A 21,267-nucleotide genomic window follows, 5' to 3' on the forward strand; every position below is an offset into this window, starting at 1 on the left:
TTTCCAAAGACAGTTTACTTGATGATTTTAATACGATTTCAGCAGTACCAGTACATAAATGTGCACACAACACCTACAGTATGTGTTTTTGTACAGTACCTTTTTACCTTTGTCATACTTACAAGTTTTGGGAGGTGTTTGAGTAAAGGGAATGCACGACTGACAAAACATACTATCATTACTATGACTGAGTGGGATTGCTTAAACATAATGGTGTCTGGTTGACAGAACAGGAAACGTTACTCAGATTAAAATACATCTGTGTGTGTGCACATGTGTATGGTATGCTAAATGATGTGTCCACGTAGATCTATGTGTACCACACACTCTTTGTTCTTAACAAAGCATCTTTAATACGAGATTTGTAACCCACTACTGCCTAAGCATCACTTCTAAAGGTGTGGAGAAAACTGTCTGCTCAGGTACTACTAACAGAAAACACAAGTCGCAGTAACCAGATTGACAGTGTCGAACCACAAACCTAAAAGATTCACTCATGTTCCTTACAAGTCAGATTGCGTGGATAGTCAAGTGACAGGACAGACAAATATGATTGGAATGTTGTTGTGTCCTTGACTAAGTGTCAGTGCTGCAACAAAAATGTTTCACTGTGACACATGTCACAGTGAAACAAACTGACTTTAAACAGTTCTGAATTAACTGATTGAAACATTATACATCAGTGCTGTGTACTGATTGGGTCTTTGCTGTATTTAGTACTTCATTCTGTAGTAGGAGGGCCCAGTGTGTTTTAGTGAGATGCTCACAAGACATAATTTCAAAGGCTTTCTACAAAGCCAGGAGTGTAAGTATCTCTACATGTTAGGACAAGTAAAACATGACTCAAGAAGCCATCTTTTTTTTCTCCTTTCCAGAGCCTTCCCTTCAGGCAAAGCTATTTGGACTTGGTCGGCTGCAGGCATGTAGAAACAAATTCACAATCTTGTCTGTGCAACTTTTATTCATTAAAGTGAGAGCATCTGGTTATTTTCCCAATAGAGCACGTCTTTGTCTGTTTTGTTGGACACAGCTGATTCCCTTCACAACACATACATGGTGCATGACTGGTATCTACCTCAAAAGCAATGTATGTTTAGTTTATAAATACCTTGGAGTGGTTTTGAGGGTGACCATCCCAGTTATATCATTGCACCCACTTATTGTACACTGTGTTTGAAAGAGAATACATTGGAATTCTGTGATATGTGAAAACCCATATTGCTCAATAACATACTGCACTGTTTTCCTATCAAAAGAAAATGGTGAAACTTCTCGATAGCATCCTCAGGACAACAATGTAGTGAGAGAAATCTACATGGTGAATGGTAATGTGATGAATTTCAGACACTTGGTCCAAGAAACTTGGAAAACAAAATGGAGACATCTGGGGTAATTAGAATCATATACAGATAGGCCACGCTTAGGTTATTCTTGTTGTTACTCTTCGCATGTGCAGTGTGATATTCCATTTGTTACTTATTGAAACATTGACACTACAAAAAAAATTGAAGTTGGAACATTCAATTGTTAAAGTACCTTTAAAAGCACCTGCAGGGATGTTGTGTTCTCTAAAACTATCTCTACTCTGTAAATGTATTCACCCTAAACATGAAAAAACAATAAAGCATTTATGACAAGGATGGTTCCACACAATGATTGCCCAGCATACAATTGTAAGGTTCTGTTTTATCAAGGTCTTTGTTTTCTTGTTATTTTCTCTTATTGTACATTTTTTACTGATCTAGATTGGTGTTTTCTAGGTTACATTCTGGGTTCTCTATTTTCTATGTTCAGTGTGGTTGTTCATTTTGGTTGATGATTTTCACCTGGCGCTTGTTAGAGAACCCTATTTATGCAGTCCAGTTTCCCCATGTTCTTTGTGAAGTGTTGTTTTGCGTCTACACAACATACTAAGCCTTCTATTCTAGCTAACTTAGATAGCCATTATCTGTTTTGACCTTGTAGCTGTTTTCTTTGACCAACCGAATATCTTTTGCTCAAAGTTTTTTGCCTGTACCTTTGCTATGGTTTTTGTATATATCGGCCTTGATATTCCGCCTGATTGACTCAGATTTTGCCTTGCTCTTTTGGATTTTTGCCTTGGATTTTCCTGCAACAAAAATAAACAACGCACACTAAGGAACCATGCATGTTCATTCCAGCAATGGCCCTGATATGAATCAACTGTACATCTTTGGCCACCCCAAAGCATGTGCATTTTGATGATAGTGAAAATGGTTTGTTGTTTTGTATGTCGATGCTCTGTGTTGCTAGGTATATGTTTTGCAATTATTTCAATCGTCTCTGTTTGCAAACCTGGTTCAGCCTGTTAAAGAGGAGTGGTGTGCTCTCCTTTCCCTCTCTCTATCTCACTCCCTCCCTCTCTCTCTTTCCTTCTGTATCTCTATCGGTCCCTCTCTTATAAGTCAGTTCTTTCTCCCTCCCTCTTTCGTCAGGTTTCGGCTGTCACCAGCCTTGTATGTGTATGACTATGAAAGACTTACGGATGGATGTGTGTGTGTTGGGGGGGGGGGGCGTAGTTCTAGGGGAGGTGTCCTGGTGTTGTTTAACCTGTTAATCGGGCTCAGGTGGCAGTCCAAAAAGGCATTTAACTGTTGTCTCACACAAGTTAACAGCCTACGGTTCTGAAGAGACAACACTTGCTAGGAGGACGCATCTCTGAAAACATCACAGGGTGAGTCCAGACCATCATGAGCCACATGGCCATTGGTTAAACCTTTCATTATGGAAACAGGGATTTCACTTTATAATAAACTTGAAAATAATCTGTTATATTAAATTACAAAACAAAACATGTGCCTAATTGAATTGGTGATTGAGAAACATGACCACATTAAAACAATTCATCCAAATAATTTAAAAAAGACTAAACAAAGGTAGCATTGTTATTGACCCTGCTTGTACAATGGGAATTATTTTTGTTGGCAGTTAACCAAAGCTGTTCTGCTCTGTTGATGTAAAGTACCTATACTGATTCCACTTTAAGATTTTAATCATGGCTGTGCTGTCTACATAGAGCTTGAATTATGTTCTAAATGTTGAACTTGAGAATTAAATATATTTTATATGTAGCCTACCTCAAAACAATGTAAATGTGGCAAGCGTGACAGCAGATTTGTTGTTTACAAAGCTGATTTAAGTACAGTTATCAAAGGTCAAAGGCCTGTTTCCTGTTTTTGGGTTTAGAAAGATTTCAGTGTCACTAGTAAGACTATGTATCATATTGATATACAATTGAATGTGATTGTAGATTTAAAATTGTGTTTTGATTGATTATGTGGCTGTTTTGAGCAGGATTTTTTTGTATAGGCCGTTAACGGGCTTGAAGTTGAGTTAATGGGCGTTGTTGAAGTGGAGTTATGGTGCAGACAATGTACGTAGGACTGGCCAATGAACAAAAACACTGGGATATCATTTCCAGTTTTTGTTCATTTAATGTTTGAAATTGTTATTATTAGGCCATTCATTATGGACTACTGTACAAACTGTGAGATCCATAATGGATTTATATGGAAACCATGACATTTTGAGCAGATGAAAATTGTCACAGAATTACTTGACAGTACTTGGAAACCAGATCGGGCTGCCTCTCTCTCTACCTGCCATCCACATCAGAATGCTGAAGCATCACACTGACATGTAGGCCTGTGGATGTACGAGTTGTAGGTGTGGCAAGGGAGAGGTATGGAACTCATGCTCCATGCATCTCAACCGACTGGTTTTAGACACCTTCCCCTAAGCATCCTTCCAATGACCATACCTTGGATTCCTGAAGTGTGAGACAGTTTGTGGTTGAGACAGTTTGTGGTTGAGACAGTTTGTGGTTGAGACAGTCTGTGCCAATAAACCAGCTTGTTATGGAGGAAAATCAAATAACTTCAATGAATGTGTTTATTCATTAATTTAGTTACTTGAATATTAGTAAATGTTTTCCGGGTATAAATAATATCCAAATATGTTACTTAAGTTGTACCCTCTTTTCAAAATCACGTGTGCAGGCCCCTTCATCAGCTATCAGGTGTTAGATCAAGATGTAGAAACTGCACTGCACTTCAGTAGATCCAGTTATGCATAAGTTTAACTTTCATTTATAGTGGGAGGCAATTTGAGGCTCAATGAAGTAGTATAAGTGTGTGTATGTGACAGTCACAGGGTTCTGTTCCTGGAATTGGAAGAGGATGTGGGTTTTCAGTCTTCACATAGAATATGTTAATTGTCTTATCCAAGTACATGAAAATTCCTATAGTTACATTTGATAGCTTTCATGTTCATACATTCTGTCATCACTACATATAAACTGAAGGTAACTTTGTCTTTGTATTTTACAGATAAAGTGGACATTAAATTTGATATGCCGAAGACGCAGATGTAACTACTCTAACTAAACAATCATGGTGAGTAGGTTTCTGTTATGCAAGCAATGGAATAGAGACTAGTACGTAAAAATGTTGTACCCAATCTCCACATTTTACTGTATAGGCCTAATAGTACACTCCCCTGCACCCACCATGATGAAAAAATACACCCAAGCACACTGTTCAATGTAGTGATTCTTAACACTAGACTAAATATCAACCGATTATCCTTAACCAGAACGGTGAAAATCAAAAAGGAAGTTACTACGAAGGCCTAGTCCTTGAGGACTCTAAGGCAGGAGGAGTGGTCATCACAGGAGTCACTGACCAAAACATTACAGCTAAGAGTGGTCTCAAATCAGGTAAAATTTGAAATATAATACAATGGAGCACTGGAATTATTACCTCATGACCTTTTGATATTAATCATTTTATCATGTGTTTTCTTTTGTTTGTTTTTTATCTTAGGAGATGAGATTGTTGCTGCCACTATACACTTGGACCACCTCAATAAGGATGACGTATTAAAGATCCTCAAGATCATTGAGCCTTATGACGAGAACATGAAAGTTCTGACAAAGCAGAATTTGAAAGCCAGTGTCAGCCTTGGTTCATTGAATGGTGATCTTGAAGGTCTTGAAGGTTTTGGGGGTGTAAGTTATACATTAGTAAAAGTCTCAATCATATATTTAAGATACTTGTCTATATGTGCTTTATTACTGTATCTACTTTTTTATATTAATAATGTGTGTTGGTAAATGCTTTGAGCTTTATACAGTACCACTTATATTCATCTGCTGTTTGCTTATCTACAGATGCTCACGGATAGCAACAGCAGAGGTTTGAAGAGTCAAATCAATGTTCCTAGCTTAAATGGAGAATCACTAAGTGAAGCAGGGCGCCTGAAAGGATCCCAGTTTACAATGCCCACAATCGGAATGGCTGGACCTAAGATTAAAGGAGCACCTCTGGATGGTACTCTGAGAGGCCCGGAGGTCAGTGCCTCTCCTCCACAGCTTAGCACTCCAGAAGCCCTACTTGACATTGGGACACCTCAGGTAAAGACAGGTGGAACGAAATACAAGGCTCCAAAGTTCAAGATGCCCCACTTCAATCTGCCTCAAATGAAAGCAAAGCCACCAAAGGGAGACGTGAACTTATCTACAGATGTTGAAGTCCCTGCTATTAGTGGAGACCTCCAGACACCTAAAATGGACCTTTCAGCTCCTAGAATGGAAATCAAAGCCCCTGGAGTAGATGTAAATGGGCCAGATGTGGATCTGGATACCTCCATAGAGGCACCCTCAGGTAAATTTAAGTTGCCAACTTTGGCAAAACCCAAATTTGGATTACCTGGACCAAAAGTAAAGGCGCCACAGGTGAATGTAGATGGTGATCTGTCTGCACCTGCCGTTAGTGTTTCAGCCCCTGAGCTAGATTTACAAGGCACAGATTTAGACATTGAGGCTCCTTCGGGTAAATTTGTTTGGCCTCATCAAAAGTGGGGCAAACCTGGGTTAAAAGTTAAGGCACCTGATCTTGAGACACCAGGCGTGGATCTCTCCACCCCAAACATTGAAGGTGAGATTACAGCACCAGATGTTGACATCCAAGGTCCCAATGCTGACATTGAAGCTCCCTCTGGGAAACTAAAATTCCCAACACTGAAAAAGCCCAAGTTCAAGCTCCCAGGCCATAAGATTAAAGCCCCAGATGTTGATGTTAATGCAGATGTTAACCCCGACCTCAGTCTCCCTGACCTGAAACTTGGTGCAGAACTAGACTCTAATGATTTGGACCTCAGTTTGCCAAATGCAAATATAAAAGGCCCCAATGCAGATCTGAACACTCCTGATGTGGACATTGAGGCTCCATCTGGAAAGTTCAAGTTGTTCACACTAAAAAAGCCAAAATACAGACTGTCTGGACCAGATGTCGATGCTGATCTGTCTGGCCCTGATTTGAGTCTGTCCACCCCAAATATTGATGGAGAAATCAGTGCTCCAAATGTTGATTTGAACTTACCAAAAGCTGGCCTGATAGGCCCTGATGTAGACATCAACACTCCAGATATTGATGTTAACCCCCCTTCTGGGAAATTCAAATGGCCCACCCTGAAGATGCCCAAACTGGGTAAAGTGAAAGGACCAGGCATTGATCTTAATGGTGATGTGGATGCACCTAAAATGGAGGGAGACATCACTGCTCCAGATATAAATGTCAGTTTGCCTGATGCTGATATCCAACCCCCAGGTGTTGATATTGATGCTCCCTCTGGAAAATTCAAGTTTCCTAAAATCCATCTACCAAAATTCGGAACAAAAGTCAAAAGTCTAGACATTGATACCGATATTAAGACTCCAGATATAGATGTTAATGGACCTGAACTTGAATTGAACACACCAGACTTCTCTGCACCAAAGATTGAAGGCAATGTCAATACTCCAGACCTACATGTCAGTGTACCAAATGCTAAACTGAATGCTCCTAAAGTTGACCTTCAAAGCACAGAGGCTGAAGTTCCATCAGGGAAATTAAAGTTTCCTAAAATGAAACTACCAAAGTTTGGCTCATCAGGACCAAGAGTGAAAGGACTGGACATTGATGCTGATGCTGACCTAAAGACCCCAGATTTGAATGTCTCTGTTCCTGATGCCAATGTACAACTGCCGTATGCAGATGTTAAAGGGACTAATGTAGACGTAAATCTTTCTGCTCCCAAAGTTGAAGGAGATTTGTCTGGAGCTGATGTAGACATTAGTTTGTCCAAAGCAGACCTCAAAGGACCTGATGTAAATCTTGAAGCCCCAGATGTTGACCTTGAGGCACCCTCAGGCAAATTCCACATGCCAAAAATCAAACTGCCAAAATTCGGTCTTTCTGGACCAAAGGTGAAAGGTCCAGCTCTGGACGTCAGCACTGATTTGAAGGCTCCAGATGTTAATGTGAATTTACCAACAGCAGACGTCAAAGGTCTTGATGTTGATCTTAAGGCCCCAGACCTCAATCTCTCAACTCCAACAATTGACGGAAACATTGCTGCTCCAGATCTCAAAGCGAGTTTGCCAACAGCTGACCTCAAAGCCCCTGATGTTGCACTGAAGACTCCACAACTCAACCTTTCTGCCCCAGAAATCAAAGGAGATGTCTCTGGGCCTAATGTTGATTTTAGTTTGCCCAAAGCAGACCTCAAAGGACCTGATGTTAATCTTCAAGCCCCAGATGTTGACCTTGAGGCACCCTCAGGCAAATTCCACATGCCAAAAATCAAACTGCCAAAATTCGGTCTTTCTGGACCAAAGGTGAAAGGTCCAGCTCTGGACGTCAGCACTGATTTGAAGGCTCCAGATGTTAATGTGAATTTACCAACAGCAGACGTCAAAGGTCTTGATGTTGATCTTAAGGCCCCAGACCTCAATCTCTCAACTCCAACAATTGACGGAAACATTGCTGCTCCAGATCTCAAAGCGAGTTTGCCAACAGCTGACCTCAAAGCCCCTGATGTTGCACTGAAGACTCCACAACTCAACCTTTCTGCCCCAGAAATCAAAGGAGATGTCTCTGGGCCTAATGTTGATTTTAGTTTGCCCAAAGCAGACCTCAAAGGACCTGATGTTAATCTTCAAGCCCCAGATGTTGACCTTGAGGCACCCTCAGGCAAATTCCACATGCCAAAAATCAAACTGCCAAAATTCGGTCTTTCTGGACCAAAGGTGAAAGGTCCAGCTCTGGACGTCAGCACTGATTTGAAGGCTCCAGATGTTAATGTGAATTTACCAACAGCAGACGTCAAAGGTCTTGATGTTGATCTTAAGGCCCCAGATCTAAATCTCTCAGCTCCAACAATTGACGGAAACATTGCTGCTCCAGATCTCAAAGTTAATTTGCCAACAGCTGACCTCAAAGCCCCTGATGTTGCACTGAAGACTCCACAACTCAACCTTTCTGCCCCAGAAATCAAAGGAGATGTCTCTGGGCCTAATGTAGATATTAGTTTGCCCAAAGCAGACCTCAAAGGACCTGATGTAAATCTTCAAGCCCCAGATGTTGACCTTGATGCACCCTCAGGCAAATTCCAATTGCCCAAAATTAAACTGCCAAAATTCGGTCTATCTGGACCACGGGTGAAAGGTCCAGCTCTGGACGTCAGCACTGATTTGAAGGCTCCAGATGTTAATGTGAATTTACCAACAGCAGACGTCAAAGGCCTTGATGTTGATCTTAAGGTCCCAGACCTCAATCTCTCAGCTCCAACAATTGACGGAAACATTGCTGCTCCAGATCTCAAAGTGAATTTGCCAACAGCTGACCTCAAAGCCCCTGATGTTGCACTGAAGACTCCACAACTCAATCTTTCTGCCCCAGATATCAAAGGAGATGTCTCTGGGCCTAATGTAGATATTAGTTTGCCCAAAGCAGACCTCAAAGGACCTGATGTAAATCTTCAAGCCCCAGATGTTGACCTTGATGCACCCTCAGGCAATTTCCAATTGCCCAAAATTAAACTGCCAAAATTCGGTCTATCTGGACCAAGGGTGAAAGGTCCAGCTCTGGACGTCAGCACTGATTTGAAGGCTCCAGATGTTAATGTGAATTTACCAACAGCAGACGTCAAAGGCCTTGATGTTGATCTTAAGGTCCCAGACCTCAATCTCTCAGCTCCAACAATTGACGGAAACATTGCTGCTCCAGATCTCAAAGTGAATTTGCCAACAGCTGACCTCAAAGCCCCTGATGTTGCACTGAAGACTCCACAACTCAATCTTTCTGCCCCAGATATCAAAGGAGATGTCTCTGGGCCTAATGTAGATATTAGTTTGCCCAAAGCAGACCTCAAAGGACCTGATGTAAATCTTCAAGCCCCAGATGTTGACCTTGATGCACCCTCAGGCAAATTCCAATTGCCCAAAATTAAACTGCCAAAATTCGGTCTATCTGGACCAAGGGTGAAAGGTCCAGCTCTGGACGTCAGCACTGATTTGAAGGCTCCAGATGTTAATGTGAATTTTCCAACAGCAGACGTCAAAGGCCTTGATTTTGATCTTAAGGCCCCAGACCTCAATCTCTCAGCTCCAACAATTGACGGAAACATTGCTGCTCCAGATCTCAAATTGAGTTTGCCAACAGCTGACCTCAAATCCCCTGATGTTGCACTGAAGACTCCACAACTCAACCTTTCTGCCCCAGAAATCAAAGGAGATGTCTCTGGGCCTAGTGTAGATTTTAGTTTGCCCAAAGCAGACCTCAAAGGACCTGATCTTCAAGCCCCAGACCTCAATCTCTCAGCTCCAACAATTGACGGAAACATTGCTGCTCCAGATCTCAAAGTGAATTTGTCTACAGCAGAAGTAAAGGGAGAGAATAATATATCTCCAAGTGGTGAAGCCAATCTTCAAAACTTATATTCACCAGATCCACCAAAAAGTACATCCAAATGGTTAACTAGGTGGAGTTTAGACGAAAAAGAGGAGTCTTCTGCCTCAGAAACTGAAGGAAGTATTAGTGAGGATGAAACTGAAAACGATTTATCTAACATTGAGGTGGAAGTTCCCAAGTTTAAATTCCACAGACTACCAACACACAGCACTGAAAACCTTACCGAATCTATCGGAGTCTTAAATTTGGACACAATAAGTCCCAAAATTAAAGGTTACTTTAGACCAGATGCTGGCGCCACTTTGCCAAAAGTGTGTGTATCGACAAATCAGGGAAAGAAGGGCACTTCACCCTCCGGTCCTATTGACATAATGGAGCGACTTCGATTGTCTAAGGCAAAAACTGCTATAGTTAATGTTTCACAGCCTGAAGTGAAAAGTGATCTTAATCTGGCAGGGGATGTCACTCCTAACCTTGCTGTAGTCTCCACTACAGATACAGTCAAAATGGCAAAATCTGAGTTTGGAATCAATGTGTATTCTCCTGAAAACTCATCAGAGGGTAACGATAGCATGTCAAGAAGCCTCTCAAACATGCTTGGCCTAAACATTAATTAAAGATCCAGATGCTGATTTATTTTAGTTCCAAGCTTTGAGAGTCTCCAAAAATGTCCAAATGGAACTTGTAAAAATGGAACTGGAACATGTAAATGGATAACGATTCTAAGCCACCATGACAAAGTCTAATAACACTTTACATTTTTGTGACTTAGAATGCATAAATTTTTACAATCTATTACAGCTTATTACAACACTTTTTACACTGTCAAATATTTTGTGTATGACAGGGATCACCACCTAATGGAGCTTGTTTGTTACTATGTAAAATTAGAAAGTAGTATTTTAATATTTGTAAATACACTTACCAAACACACTAATGTTGTACTCCTGCAGTGTCTTGTGTTAGATAAGTTTAATGATGGAATAAATTACTTCATTCCTGACCTTGTGTGTGAAAACACGATTTAAATGCTACATTTATTGAAATACCTGTCTACCTGTGTGTATTTAAGAAATATATCTGCATGGAATTTGATTCAGTTCAGTGATGTTTACCTTTGAACGCAATCTGAATGAAATATATAATTTTGTATATTAAGTGATGGCAAATTTATTATTGTATACCGGAATCATTTGTTCTGTTAAATAAAGTACTTTGTCGATTCTTTTGCCTCCATATTTCTAACACAAGACTATATTTTGTACCAGTGCTGCTTTCCTATAGATAGCCATATTGAGTATTCATAAATAAAAGAATACAATGCTAAAACTGAACATGTATTATGTACTATCAATACAATGCGGTAATTTGCGATATTTTATATGATACTATTAGAGCAAAATTAGACCAGTCAACTTTTCATATGGTATCTAAAGAAACAGAAATGTTGATTTTCTTTCCAAAAGTTAATTTACTGTATCTATTGTACTTGAAAAAATCCCCAAAAGAAACAAAACACTTAAAATAAGCATATAATTTTCATGATATGCAACACTACATCATCTCTGATTTAATAAACTAAATGGAGAAAAATAGAAAATCACCTAAAGCAAACAATTAACTCATGACCAAACCCAAAATATCACTGGAAATGATGTTTTTCCCAGCTTGCCAGAAAATTAGACCGGTTGATTGAGACCATGAGAACAGATATGAGCACAATGTCAATACATTTCACTTACTATAGTTTCCTACCTTTTCAATAAACTCCGCAGGAGTCAACCCTACCCTATTTCTGCTAATCACTGATTGCTATACAAATCTCTGACCACAACAGATCTATGTCCCTTTGTTATTTCCTATTCAATAAAGTGAAGAGCAAAATGAAAGAAAAAAAATCTGCCTGTTCTCAGACTTGGATGTGATCTTACCAACTCCAATTCTGACAGGAAACATAGCTGTAAGATGATTTGGTTTCAACACAATCTGAATTTATGCTGGAAGCAGGGAGTAGGCGGGGAGGGGCAAATAGCTTTAATGAGCCTGTTGCCAGCGTGAAGGCCAGTCATTCTTCATCCAGCGCTGAAGAAGCTGCAGCACATCAATGCGCTGGTAGTGACGGCAAAGGTCGGTGAGTTCCGTGACTGTCTTCTGGTTGTAGCGTAGCAGAAACTCCTGTGTAGGGCTGTGGCACATAGATCCCTGGGTCCGGTGCTCCAGCATGGTCAGTTCATCATAGCTCATACCCCAGCGACTGGCAAAGTTCTTCCAGTTCTTGACAGTGCAGTGGTTGGGGTCCAGTTTCAGACGGAGTAGATCCAGCAAGTCTTTGTCGTTCATCAGGTCACTTATCTTGGGTGGTGGGACTGAGTAACAGCACTTGTCACAGGGGTTCAGGAACTGTGGTTCTTTAGAGAAGTCTGTAAAGCAGAGGGAAAACCAATTTATAGTCACTCAGACATAATGTGTTTGCTCATGAGTACATTAATGGTTTGACAACAATCTATAAATATTTTAGACATGTCAGTGAGTAGTCCTCGACCCTGTATTTTACTTTTTATCTTGATTGATTTACCTGGTGAAATTGACCCTGTGCAGATACAATCTAGTCCATCTTCCTCTGGCTGCAATAGGTGGGAGGGATGGTCAACAAATCAGTGTAGAATTGTAATTCCTGGTCAAGATTTATAAACTACCTTATTCACACAACTTACTTTACCAGCAGGAACCAATAATCATAATTAACAATACTGTCATTTCAATATTGAATACTGACACAATTTGTTCTTAAATTGTTTGAAATGTACACTTCTGTATATGTCAAATAGTATGTGGACACCTGTCAGTATATGGACTCAGTGGGGGGGCAATCCCCCTGTGATGGTCAGGTGTCCACATTCTTTAGGCCATATAGCCAGACAAATGAAATTTCAAGGACTGGGGTGATTGATTCATGGTCCAAAACAGTAGTTAACAGATTAATCCTGTTTGGCCCTAAAACAACGTTATCGAAACTTAACATTGATCTTTAAAAACATATTTGAAGAGGCCTATTTACCTGTCTTATTCTGTCTGAATGAGGTATAAGGTATCCAGGAGGCATGGAACTTAGCTGCAGTGTCACAGTATCTGGAGGGAACAGTTAACTGTATGAGGGAATGCCCCCCATCACAATGTAAAGATAAGCACATTGTGTGACTGTATGTTACAGACATTCGGATACTCTACCTTTAGGTTCTGTAACCTGAACTGGATAGTTGGACTTTAGGGACTGAAAAAGAAAATAGAATCAGAAAACAGGAGAATGGGAGAAAAATTATGTGATAACTATTCATTGTTGTTAATACACTATTCAATCTGTTTAGGGAAATGTCAATAAAAGAAAAAGAGCATTCCAAAATATTAAGTAACTGTGAAGGAAAATTACACAGTTTTCAGCCACAAAGGATGCTTGCTCCAACTTGTTTCTTAATAAATCCCTGGTCCTATGAAACACAGTACATCAAGCTTACTACAGCAATGTTTCAATGGCTTCATATACCCTTTCCGAGGAACTGCATTCAACTTACAAATGCTCGACTTGATACAAGGCAGAAAGTTAACTTGTAACTGCTCTACTATACGTTCTGAACAATTTAAAACTTACCATTTCTGGCATAAAACTGCTAGTATCAGTGTCCTCCACTGGTTCTACAGATATTCTATCTGTGAAGACCAAGCAGACATAACACCTCTGTTACAATGCTGACAACCTTAATGCATACAGTTTTTTATGGAGGTACATTTGTGTCTTGTTGAGAGAAAACGCTTTTTATTTTCAATCCAAAATAATTGTTCTGAAACCAAAACAAAGCTTCAGAGTAAAAAAATATATATATTTTGAAAAATTCTATCATCCACACTCCATTTGGGAAAGACTGTCCCCATTTGCTTGCAGTACTATAATTGCAAAGTGGTAAATCACACACTTGTTATTCTCAAACTAACCAAAAGAAAGGCTTAACAGTATTGGTACATTGGTTATTTTGAAGCCTAGGTTTTTGTTTCAGAAACAAACCAAAGTTTTTGTTTCAGGAAGAAACCAAAACTTTTTTGATCAAAAAGAAAAAGGTTTTGCTCTCATCAAAAAGACACAAATGCACCTCCATAGTTTGGTGTGTTGCTTTATGTTATTTAAGACAGTGTTAACCTACATTTTGAGAGTCACACAGAACTGATTAAACATATGTCAAGAACCACACATTGATTAGTTGAGAGAAGCACAAAGCACCGCTTTGAGGACTAGAAAATAACTGTGCAAGGCCACATGGGTCTCTATCAGTCAACGTCACTGTGAAGCCATTGTGTGAGACTAGACGGCTCTAAATAAAGCGTCAGCTCTGACCTTTCTTCAGTTACACTCCATGACGTTAACACCTTATTTCAACTTGTATGTGAAGCTTGGATAAGAAGATGGTAACTGCCATATTACTGTAGCAAGTCCAGTCCAGAAACAGGCTTCCGGGCTAAACCCACAACATTGTACAATAGGCTAGTTGCTTTCTGATATTCTTCAGTAAGGTATGTTTGCATTGTGACTGTTGTGTAGGAATGGACTGATGAAGTGACAACACATTTGCCTAAAAAAGACTTGAAGTCAATATGATGTCATTTCAAAAGTTGACCGTTGGTGAGAATACTAATCTCACCTCAATGTATATGAGCATTTCCCTAAAATATTTGAAAGCGTCTCATATACTCAAGGTTTTCAAGGTTCCTGTCATCTATCCTGTCAATTATGACTCAAAGTGTATTTCTTGAACTCCCACAAGATTGGAAGTATCATGACGTTGTTTTGAGGGGATGGATTATTTTCTACGAGATAAAAAAAGAATAATGTCTCACTGTATTTGTGTTAAGATAGAGAAAAGGGGTAGGACTTGAAAAGTTTGTTATGAACTTCTTACTACTCCTTTTTGAACATGGGAATTTCTAATTTGAATTACTTACAATAATTTTGGAAGATTATGCTGAGAAGTACATGACCTTATTAAGCTGTCATTATAATTGTAATTTTATATATGTATGCATGTCTGTATATATATATTTTTATTTTATATATGTTTTTACATGTTCAAAATAAACTACTACAACTACTACTGTATTTGTGTATTTAAACTGTAAACATTATCTACAAGACACACTGTAGTGTGGTGTGGTGTACATACAACTATTTTATGTTTTTTTTTTATTCACTGTGTCACAAACTACATAGATACTGAGAATGTAGCTTTTGCTTTCCTTAGTGGAAAAGACTATGGTAATAACTGTAACACCACTGTACAGGTTACTTACATAAAACCTTATAACAGCACAAGATGGGAATACAATAAATTCATTTTTGTGCAAACAACAACAGTGGAAACTACAAAAATGTACCACTGTCCTCTAGAAATATTCTTGCATGGCATAGCCCAATGTTTTTGTTTGTAGACTTGGGGAACATTTATTGATATCATTCCATCTTGCACCACTCATTGGTAAATTCTCAGACTCACAGAACACACTGTATAGTATCAGGCACAAGCATATCTCAGTTTTTCTGAGTCACATATAATCAACTAAAGCAGAGCCTCTAGATCTGTTGTGCATTGTTTCTGTCTCAGAGGGAATGTAGGGGCATGTACCTGCTCGTTCTGGATGAAATAGAAAGAGATGAAATAGAAACCACATCATAATATATTGCTCAGGGCCGCATTTCCACACAGATGAACCTAGATTTTCTCCTTTCTGACCACCCATACCCTGTATGAAAGGATGACTAGAGTTTCAAAGCCATTCATCAGACCGTGTGCATTTGGTGTGCAGCAACTAAACATGTTTTTTTCCACACATGGTTTGAGCTGAATGGCATGCTAATACTTGACTCAATCCATTGAATACCCACTGCTAAAGCAAAGATGTACATTGTCATGTCTTTGCATGATAGTTGGTGTTAGGTGTGTGTGTGTGTGTGTGGGGGGGGGGGGGTGCAGAGAAAGAGTGCACAGGTATTTAAGGGAATTAGTGTACATTTTCTAAAAGTGTGCTATCAATCTAGTGAGACACATGCAAAACCCGTTTGCTATTTGTCTGATAGAATGTACTCTAAGTCTGAAACTAGGATAGAGACTGTTTAAATGAGTTGAAATCAAAACATCCAACTATAGTTACTTTAGTTTACATTTAGTCATTTAGCAGACGCTCTTATCCAGAGCGACTTACAGTAAGTACAGGGACATACCCCCCCGAGGCAAGTAGAGTGAAGTGCCTTGCCCAAGGACACAACGTCATTTTGCACAGCCGGGAATCGAACTGGCAACCTTCTGATTACTAGCCCGCTTCACTAACCGCTCAGCCACCTGACTCGCCACCTTTAGTTAGTAATAAACTATAACTTTAACTACAGTTAGTTAAAAGCCACAACACTGGATGCACTTTCATCAACAAAAACAAGTTATTTAGGCTTACAACTAATTTTTCACAATTTGAACTAAGAGTTGAAAAGAAAAAAAAAGTATAATGGCCATTGGTACCCTTCACCAGTAGCCTAGAACACAGATAACTGCAATCCGGACACTGTAAACGCCTAAGGAAGTTAATTTACTCTAATTTAATCCTACATCTGTAGGCTATGACAATGACGATGGACCAGTTCTGCTCCACTACGACTGTACATGAACATCTCTTGATGAGTCTCTTTTTTGGACACTGTTCTAGAATTACGTGTGATTTGGAGTCTTTCAACATTCTCAAAGAAATGGTCCATTTAGGCTATAGGACATTATGGGTAAAATTACTTTCCAAATAATAATTATATAAAAACATTTCCTTCAGACAAATTGCACAATATAGCCTTTGTGTTTGGCCTTAAGACCACAATAGCCAACTTAATTCACAGGATCAATAAATAGGATCATAAAGAAAGATGGCATACCCAAGCAAGGGTAGCCTTTGTTATTAATTTCTCCAACTTACCAAATGTCTCCTGAAACGCCTTCAAGCTGGTCATCTTTACACCAATAGAGTCACACATATGAGAACAGTCAGTTAAGCTAATATGAAAAATAATAACGAATAAACTGTTTTGCGTAGAGATGTTGCCACTGCCACACCAGAGTAGACTGGTCTACCTGTGCCTGTGCTGAGAAGCGGAAGTTATGCAAATGATGTGTTAGCTAAGGAAAAAGTTTTAAGTTCGGTTTCTGAGAACTTCCCTCCCTGTGGTTAAAACGAAGCCGCAGGTTAGACAAGTCCAAGTCCGCTTGTCTGTACCTCTCCTTACAGTATTCTAACGTCTTTGGTCTGTCTTACTAGTACGTGGGCTTATTCAAATGCCACGCCAATAAACAAATAAGTAGGGCTACAACATTTTAGTAAACCGACGAACCTTATGTAATTGTGAATAGCCTATAATTGTTGGCTACCAATAGATTAGTCGAGAACCCGGACGATCATGTGCACTTCGGGCACTAACTCAACTGCCAAGACCACAGAGGGCTATGTGCTGTTGGCCTTTATTATCGATATTTGCCTACATGCAGTGCTATTTCCAACGTGACCTTAATTTTTTTCTATCAATAATAGGTAGGCTCCATGAGTCATTTCACAGTCAAGTGGAAACGTCCCATTTGCAGACCTCATGTGACAGTTTGCTGCCACCTGCTGTATCCTCGGTTGAGAAACAGACGCATCACAATTCGAGTCAAGGGAGGCCAGCAATTTCTCAGTATTACACTTGGATACTTGGCTAGGCCTAATGTTTAGGCTATTAATGTGGGCAAAACCTTTCAAAGTTTGTTCAAAATAAAGAACATATTATCGGCATGTTGGTTTTTGAAGTAATCCTTCAATGCGGATCAGACACTGTTTAACAGAGCACTGTGGACTACGCCATAAAGTTTTAAGGGGATTGGAGGGAAACGTAGGCTATTCTGACTACAAGTAAATCAAAGCGTATTATAATTTATACAGTGGGAATTGTAATAACCCATTTGTGCATTATTAACAACACGAATCAATGCGTAAAACTGATTAGTGACGTTGAGTATTTGCATGCATCACGTAGACCTTTTGCTAGCTTATTTTTTATCCTTTGCCTTTCCTAAAGGCTGCACTCGGCTAAACTGATGGGTAAACTCCGTCATTACGTAAAACTACGTAGCACGTTCGCCCAATCAGCTGAGGAGCTACAACCCCAGGAAAGAGGCAGATGATATGGCAGCTTTGTGAGCGTCCAGGTGGAACTTGCTTTGTTAATACGGTTAAACATTTGAATATGAAAACGTTTTAACGCTAAAGCGGCGACAGAGCACTTGCTCGAAATGATTTACGTGATATTGATTTCCGCGTTGTCTGGAGCACTCATTACATTGATATTACAGTTCTTGCTTATTTACCGAAGAAACCCGGAGCCTGTAGCCAGGACAGTGCAATATGTCAAAACAGTGCCTGATCCCATATTGAAGGATTACTTCAATAATCAACATGCAGAACCAGGCCAGCAACATCAAGAAAACACACTATCTACTTCATCCAAACAGCAAGAGGCCATCTCTCCAAGGCAACAGGAAGCGACTGTCACCAGCAGTAGCCCTAAACAACAATCGCCACCGCCTTGTCAAAGCGAGCTCATCCACACCTCCAAACCGGAGACGTGCAATTTTCTAAATGCAATCTTTTTGTTTCTATTCAGGGAGCTCCGTGACACCCCAGTTGTTAGGCACTGGTTGACCAAAAAGATTAAAGTGGAGTTCGAGGAGCTATTACAGACCAAGACAGCAGGTCGACTGTTGGAGGGACTCAGTTTAAGGGACATTTCCCTAGGTAATTCTTTGCCTGTCTTTAAAACGGCCAAACTTATGAAGCCGGTGAATTTAAACGAGGATGGTATGCCAGAGGAACTCAATTTCGAGGTGGACCTTGAATACAATGGAGGTTTCCATTTGGCAATTGATGTAGAGCTCGTTTTTGGAAAATCTGCGTACCTGTTCGTCAAGATGACTCGTGTAGTTGGAAGGCTGAAGCTGCAGTTTACTCGCATGCCTTTTTCGCACTGGTCCTTTTCATTTCTTGAGGACCCACTGATAGACTTCGAGGTGAAGTCTCAGTTCGAAGGAAGGCCGTTGCCCCAGCTCACGTCAATTATTGTCAACCAGTTGAAACGAATCATCAAAAAGAAACACACCTTGCCAAATTACAAGATCAGGTAACTTTATTAGAGTTCAAATGATCCTTGGGTGTGTGTTATTTAACATAATGTTGGACATCAATTATGGAAAGTCCTGTTTGTCTGGACATTGACGACTGCATTTTGACGTACTCCACTGACATTTTTAGTCCAATCCAAACCAGCCCTCCGGGCCTGTCAATTTAGATAGTCCATATTCAAAGCTCTAGGTTATACCTGTTTGCAAATCTCTAATGTGATGTTCGAATAGTACTTGTAGGCCTACATCCTCAGTGAGTACTAATGTACTAATAATTCTGGATCTGCAGGATATGAGTCTAGATTGGGATTGAGGTCAGAGCACAGGATTTTACCAGTGTCAAAGAAAGCCAGTGTGGTGCCTCACATAGCCTGGTGTGATATGCAGAGCAGAAAGAGGGGTGACTTGTCACTGCTGAATAGACCACAATTGGGTGTGAAACTGGCACTACCAAATGCAACAACTGAAAGGAGAAAGTCTTCCCTTCCCCTTCACTAGGGTTGCATTAAAGGCAACTTAAGAATGTTCTTTCTTACATTTCCTTTCATCTCTCTGCTTTTGCCTTTCTTAATACTTTAGGCCTATATGTTTAATGTCAATTAGCCTACTATTTATAATTAATAAATTAGACGTATCATTTGTGGACTATATTTTCCAGAGTTTTGCAACAATGTAGTCCCATGTGAAATACTAATATAATGCAGCCTAATTGAACAACTATTCAACCTTTCCATTTCCTGAGACTCCTGAGCTCTCTTCTCCAAGATTCAAAGCTATTTTATCAAGTGAGTAACCCTTGTGCTGCCTTCGGGTCACATGACCCAAAGGTTCATAACGAACCATCGTTGTGTTTACTCAATACATAAACAAATACAAATAATTTTATTTTAACCTTTGCAATGTGGGGGGTCTGAGACAGCCCAACGGTTAAAAGAAAATGCTTCACTTTGTTTTTGTATGCGGTAAAGTTGTCGCAATACGACGGTGGGTCACAATGACTGATGGGTCAGAATGACCCGAAGATAACACAAGGGTTAAAAGGGTAGCCCGTATCACTTACAAGATGTGAAAAAGGTTTGACCCACACTGAAGTGCTTATTGACACTGTCAGCTTGTCACGACTGCTGTGACAGCATTTTCCGAGCTCAGCATTCTAGCCCCAAATTACATGACACAGTGACCCATCCAGCTAGCTTGTTTGTGTTACATTTGGAAGGGTCACATAACTTAGATGGGAGTGAGGGGAAAGTTGCAGGTTAACTTAAAAATGTAATTTACTTTCTCGTTATCTTTAAACAATCCTAAGAAATATAGAGGAATTGTCAAATAATCCGTATAGTCTAGTGAGTTGTTAGTTGTAGTGGATTTCAAAATGAGTATGTCTACATTGCAATTAGGCTATGCACTTTTGACAAAATGTACAGCATGTGTAATTGTCTGCAATATTTGTCAGGTAATTGTCTATCAAAAGATGCACAGTTTTCCCTAGATATTCTTTGTGGGCTGTTTAAAAGAGACAATGATCTGGCTGTTCATAAAACCAAAATTCTTTCAACATGTCCCTCAGTTGTCTTTAATGACAGATATAATTTTTCATTAAAGACAAAGTACACAATTCACGAGTAGGACCAAACTGTAGTGCACCTGTCTGGGAATCTTAATACTGTGCATGCCTGCATTTGTGTTTGTCTGTTACTCAGGTGTGTGTGAGAGAGAGTGAGAGGATTGCCCGTGATTAGGATGCTGAACGAGTGAGCGGGGTGAGTGTGATGATGTAATGAGAAACAGCCTTTAAGGATGGAGCAGTGGATGGTGGGATTTGCTGAATGGCACAGATGGTTGGACTCTGGAGGGAGCAGGGGGTTCTGGACATAATCCAGACATTACAGCACACTCATGTTGAGTCCGATCAAAAGCAAATACTCTACTAGGATACTCCACTAAAAAGTGGGATACACTACTAGCATACTAAAAAGGAGGATACTCTACAGTCTGCTTCATGTCACGTATGCTGCCTGTTAAACTGTAGCTTTTTACCTGGTAGGACAACATTCTTATCATTCTTAGAATTTGTTTGGGTTATGATAATGATACACTCACAATCTGGCATGGTCTGATCATGGCATCTGCTGACAACGTGTCACTGCCACCTGAATAGAGCATGGTGGGCTAAGTAGGCCTATTACTTGGTAACCTCTATATTTAGGGAAAGTGATGCTGCAGCAAAGAAACAATAAAGTTTTGTTTTGGTTGAGCAGTTCCTCGATTATGACTTACTAAAAGGGGCC

General features: G+C 39.9%; 3 protein-coding genes across 3 annotated transcripts in view; 2 read left to right on the forward strand and 1 right to left on the reverse strand.

Annotated features, from left to right (window-relative positions):
* Nucleotides 1-999: 999 nt before the first annotated feature.
* si:ch211-125o16.4 (neuroblast differentiation-associated protein AHNAK) lies at nucleotides 1,000-10,970 on the forward strand. Its single transcript, XM_067235889.1, has 5 exons — nucleotides 1,000-2,695; nucleotides 4,350-4,415; nucleotides 4,615-4,738; nucleotides 4,845-5,029; nucleotides 5,192-10,970. Exons 2-5 carry the CDS (start codon nucleotides 4,413-4,415, stop codon nucleotides 10,367-10,369), a joined length of 5,490 nt encoding a protein of 1,829 aa, XP_067091990.1. The 5' UTR covers nucleotides 1,000-2,695; nucleotides 4,350-4,412; the 3' UTR covers nucleotides 10,370-10,970.
* edaradd (EDAR-associated death domain) lies at nucleotides 10,959-16,878 on the reverse strand. Its single transcript, XM_067235891.1, has 6 exons — nucleotides 16,749-16,878; nucleotides 13,399-13,457; nucleotides 12,981-13,023; nucleotides 12,811-12,881; nucleotides 12,328-12,376; nucleotides 10,959-12,172 (listed from the first exon to the last, which is right to left on the reverse strand). Exons 1-6 carry the CDS (start codon nucleotides 16,804-16,806, stop codon nucleotides 11,787-11,789), a joined length of 666 nt encoding a protein of 221 aa, XP_067091992.1. The 5' UTR covers nucleotides 16,807-16,878; the 3' UTR covers nucleotides 10,959-11,786.
* Nucleotides 16,879-18,091: 1,213 nt separating this feature from the next.
* pdzd8 (PDZ domain containing 8) overlaps nucleotides 18,092-21,267 on the forward strand; it is a 29,935-nt gene continuing 26,759 nt past the window's right edge. Inside the window, exon 1 of the mRNA XM_067237058.1 lies at nucleotides 18,092-18,978. Within this exon, the coding sequence (XP_067093159.1) occupies nucleotides 18,095-18,978 (884 nt within the window). The 5' untranslated portion in view covers nucleotides 18,092-18,094. The remainder of the gene's footprint in view (nucleotides 18,979-21,267) is intronic.

The sequence above is a fragment of the Osmerus mordax genome, chromosome 5 (assembly GCF_038355195.1).
Source record: "Osmerus mordax isolate fOsmMor3 chromosome 5, fOsmMor3.pri, whole genome shotgun sequence".
In the NCBI taxonomy this organism is placed as follows: domain Eukaryota; kingdom Metazoa; phylum Chordata; class Actinopteri; order Osmeriformes; family Osmeridae; genus Osmerus; species Osmerus mordax.

Coding starts and splice junctions, on each gene's coding strand:
- si:ch211-125o16.4 (XM_067235889.1), top strand. Junction 4,739..4,844: donor TAAGAGTGGTCTCAAATCAG/GTAAAATTTGAA, acceptor TTTTTATCTTAG/GAGATGAGATTGTTGCTGCC. Junction 5,030..5,191: donor GTCTTGAAGGTTTTGGGGGT/GTAAGTTATACA, acceptor GCTTATCTACAG/ATGCTCACGGATAGCAACAG.
- edaradd (XM_067235891.1), bottom strand. CDS start 16,806: ATGTGTGACTCTATTGGTGTAAAGATGACCAGCTTGAAGGCGTTTCAG. Junction 13,458..16,748: donor GGCGTTTCAGGAGACATTTG/GTAAGTTGGAGA, acceptor TGGTCTTCACAG/ATAGAATATCTGTAGAACCA. Junction 12,173..12,327: donor CACAGGGTCAATTTCACCAG/GTAAATCAATCA, acceptor TCTGCTTTACAG/ACTTCTCTAAAGAACCACAG.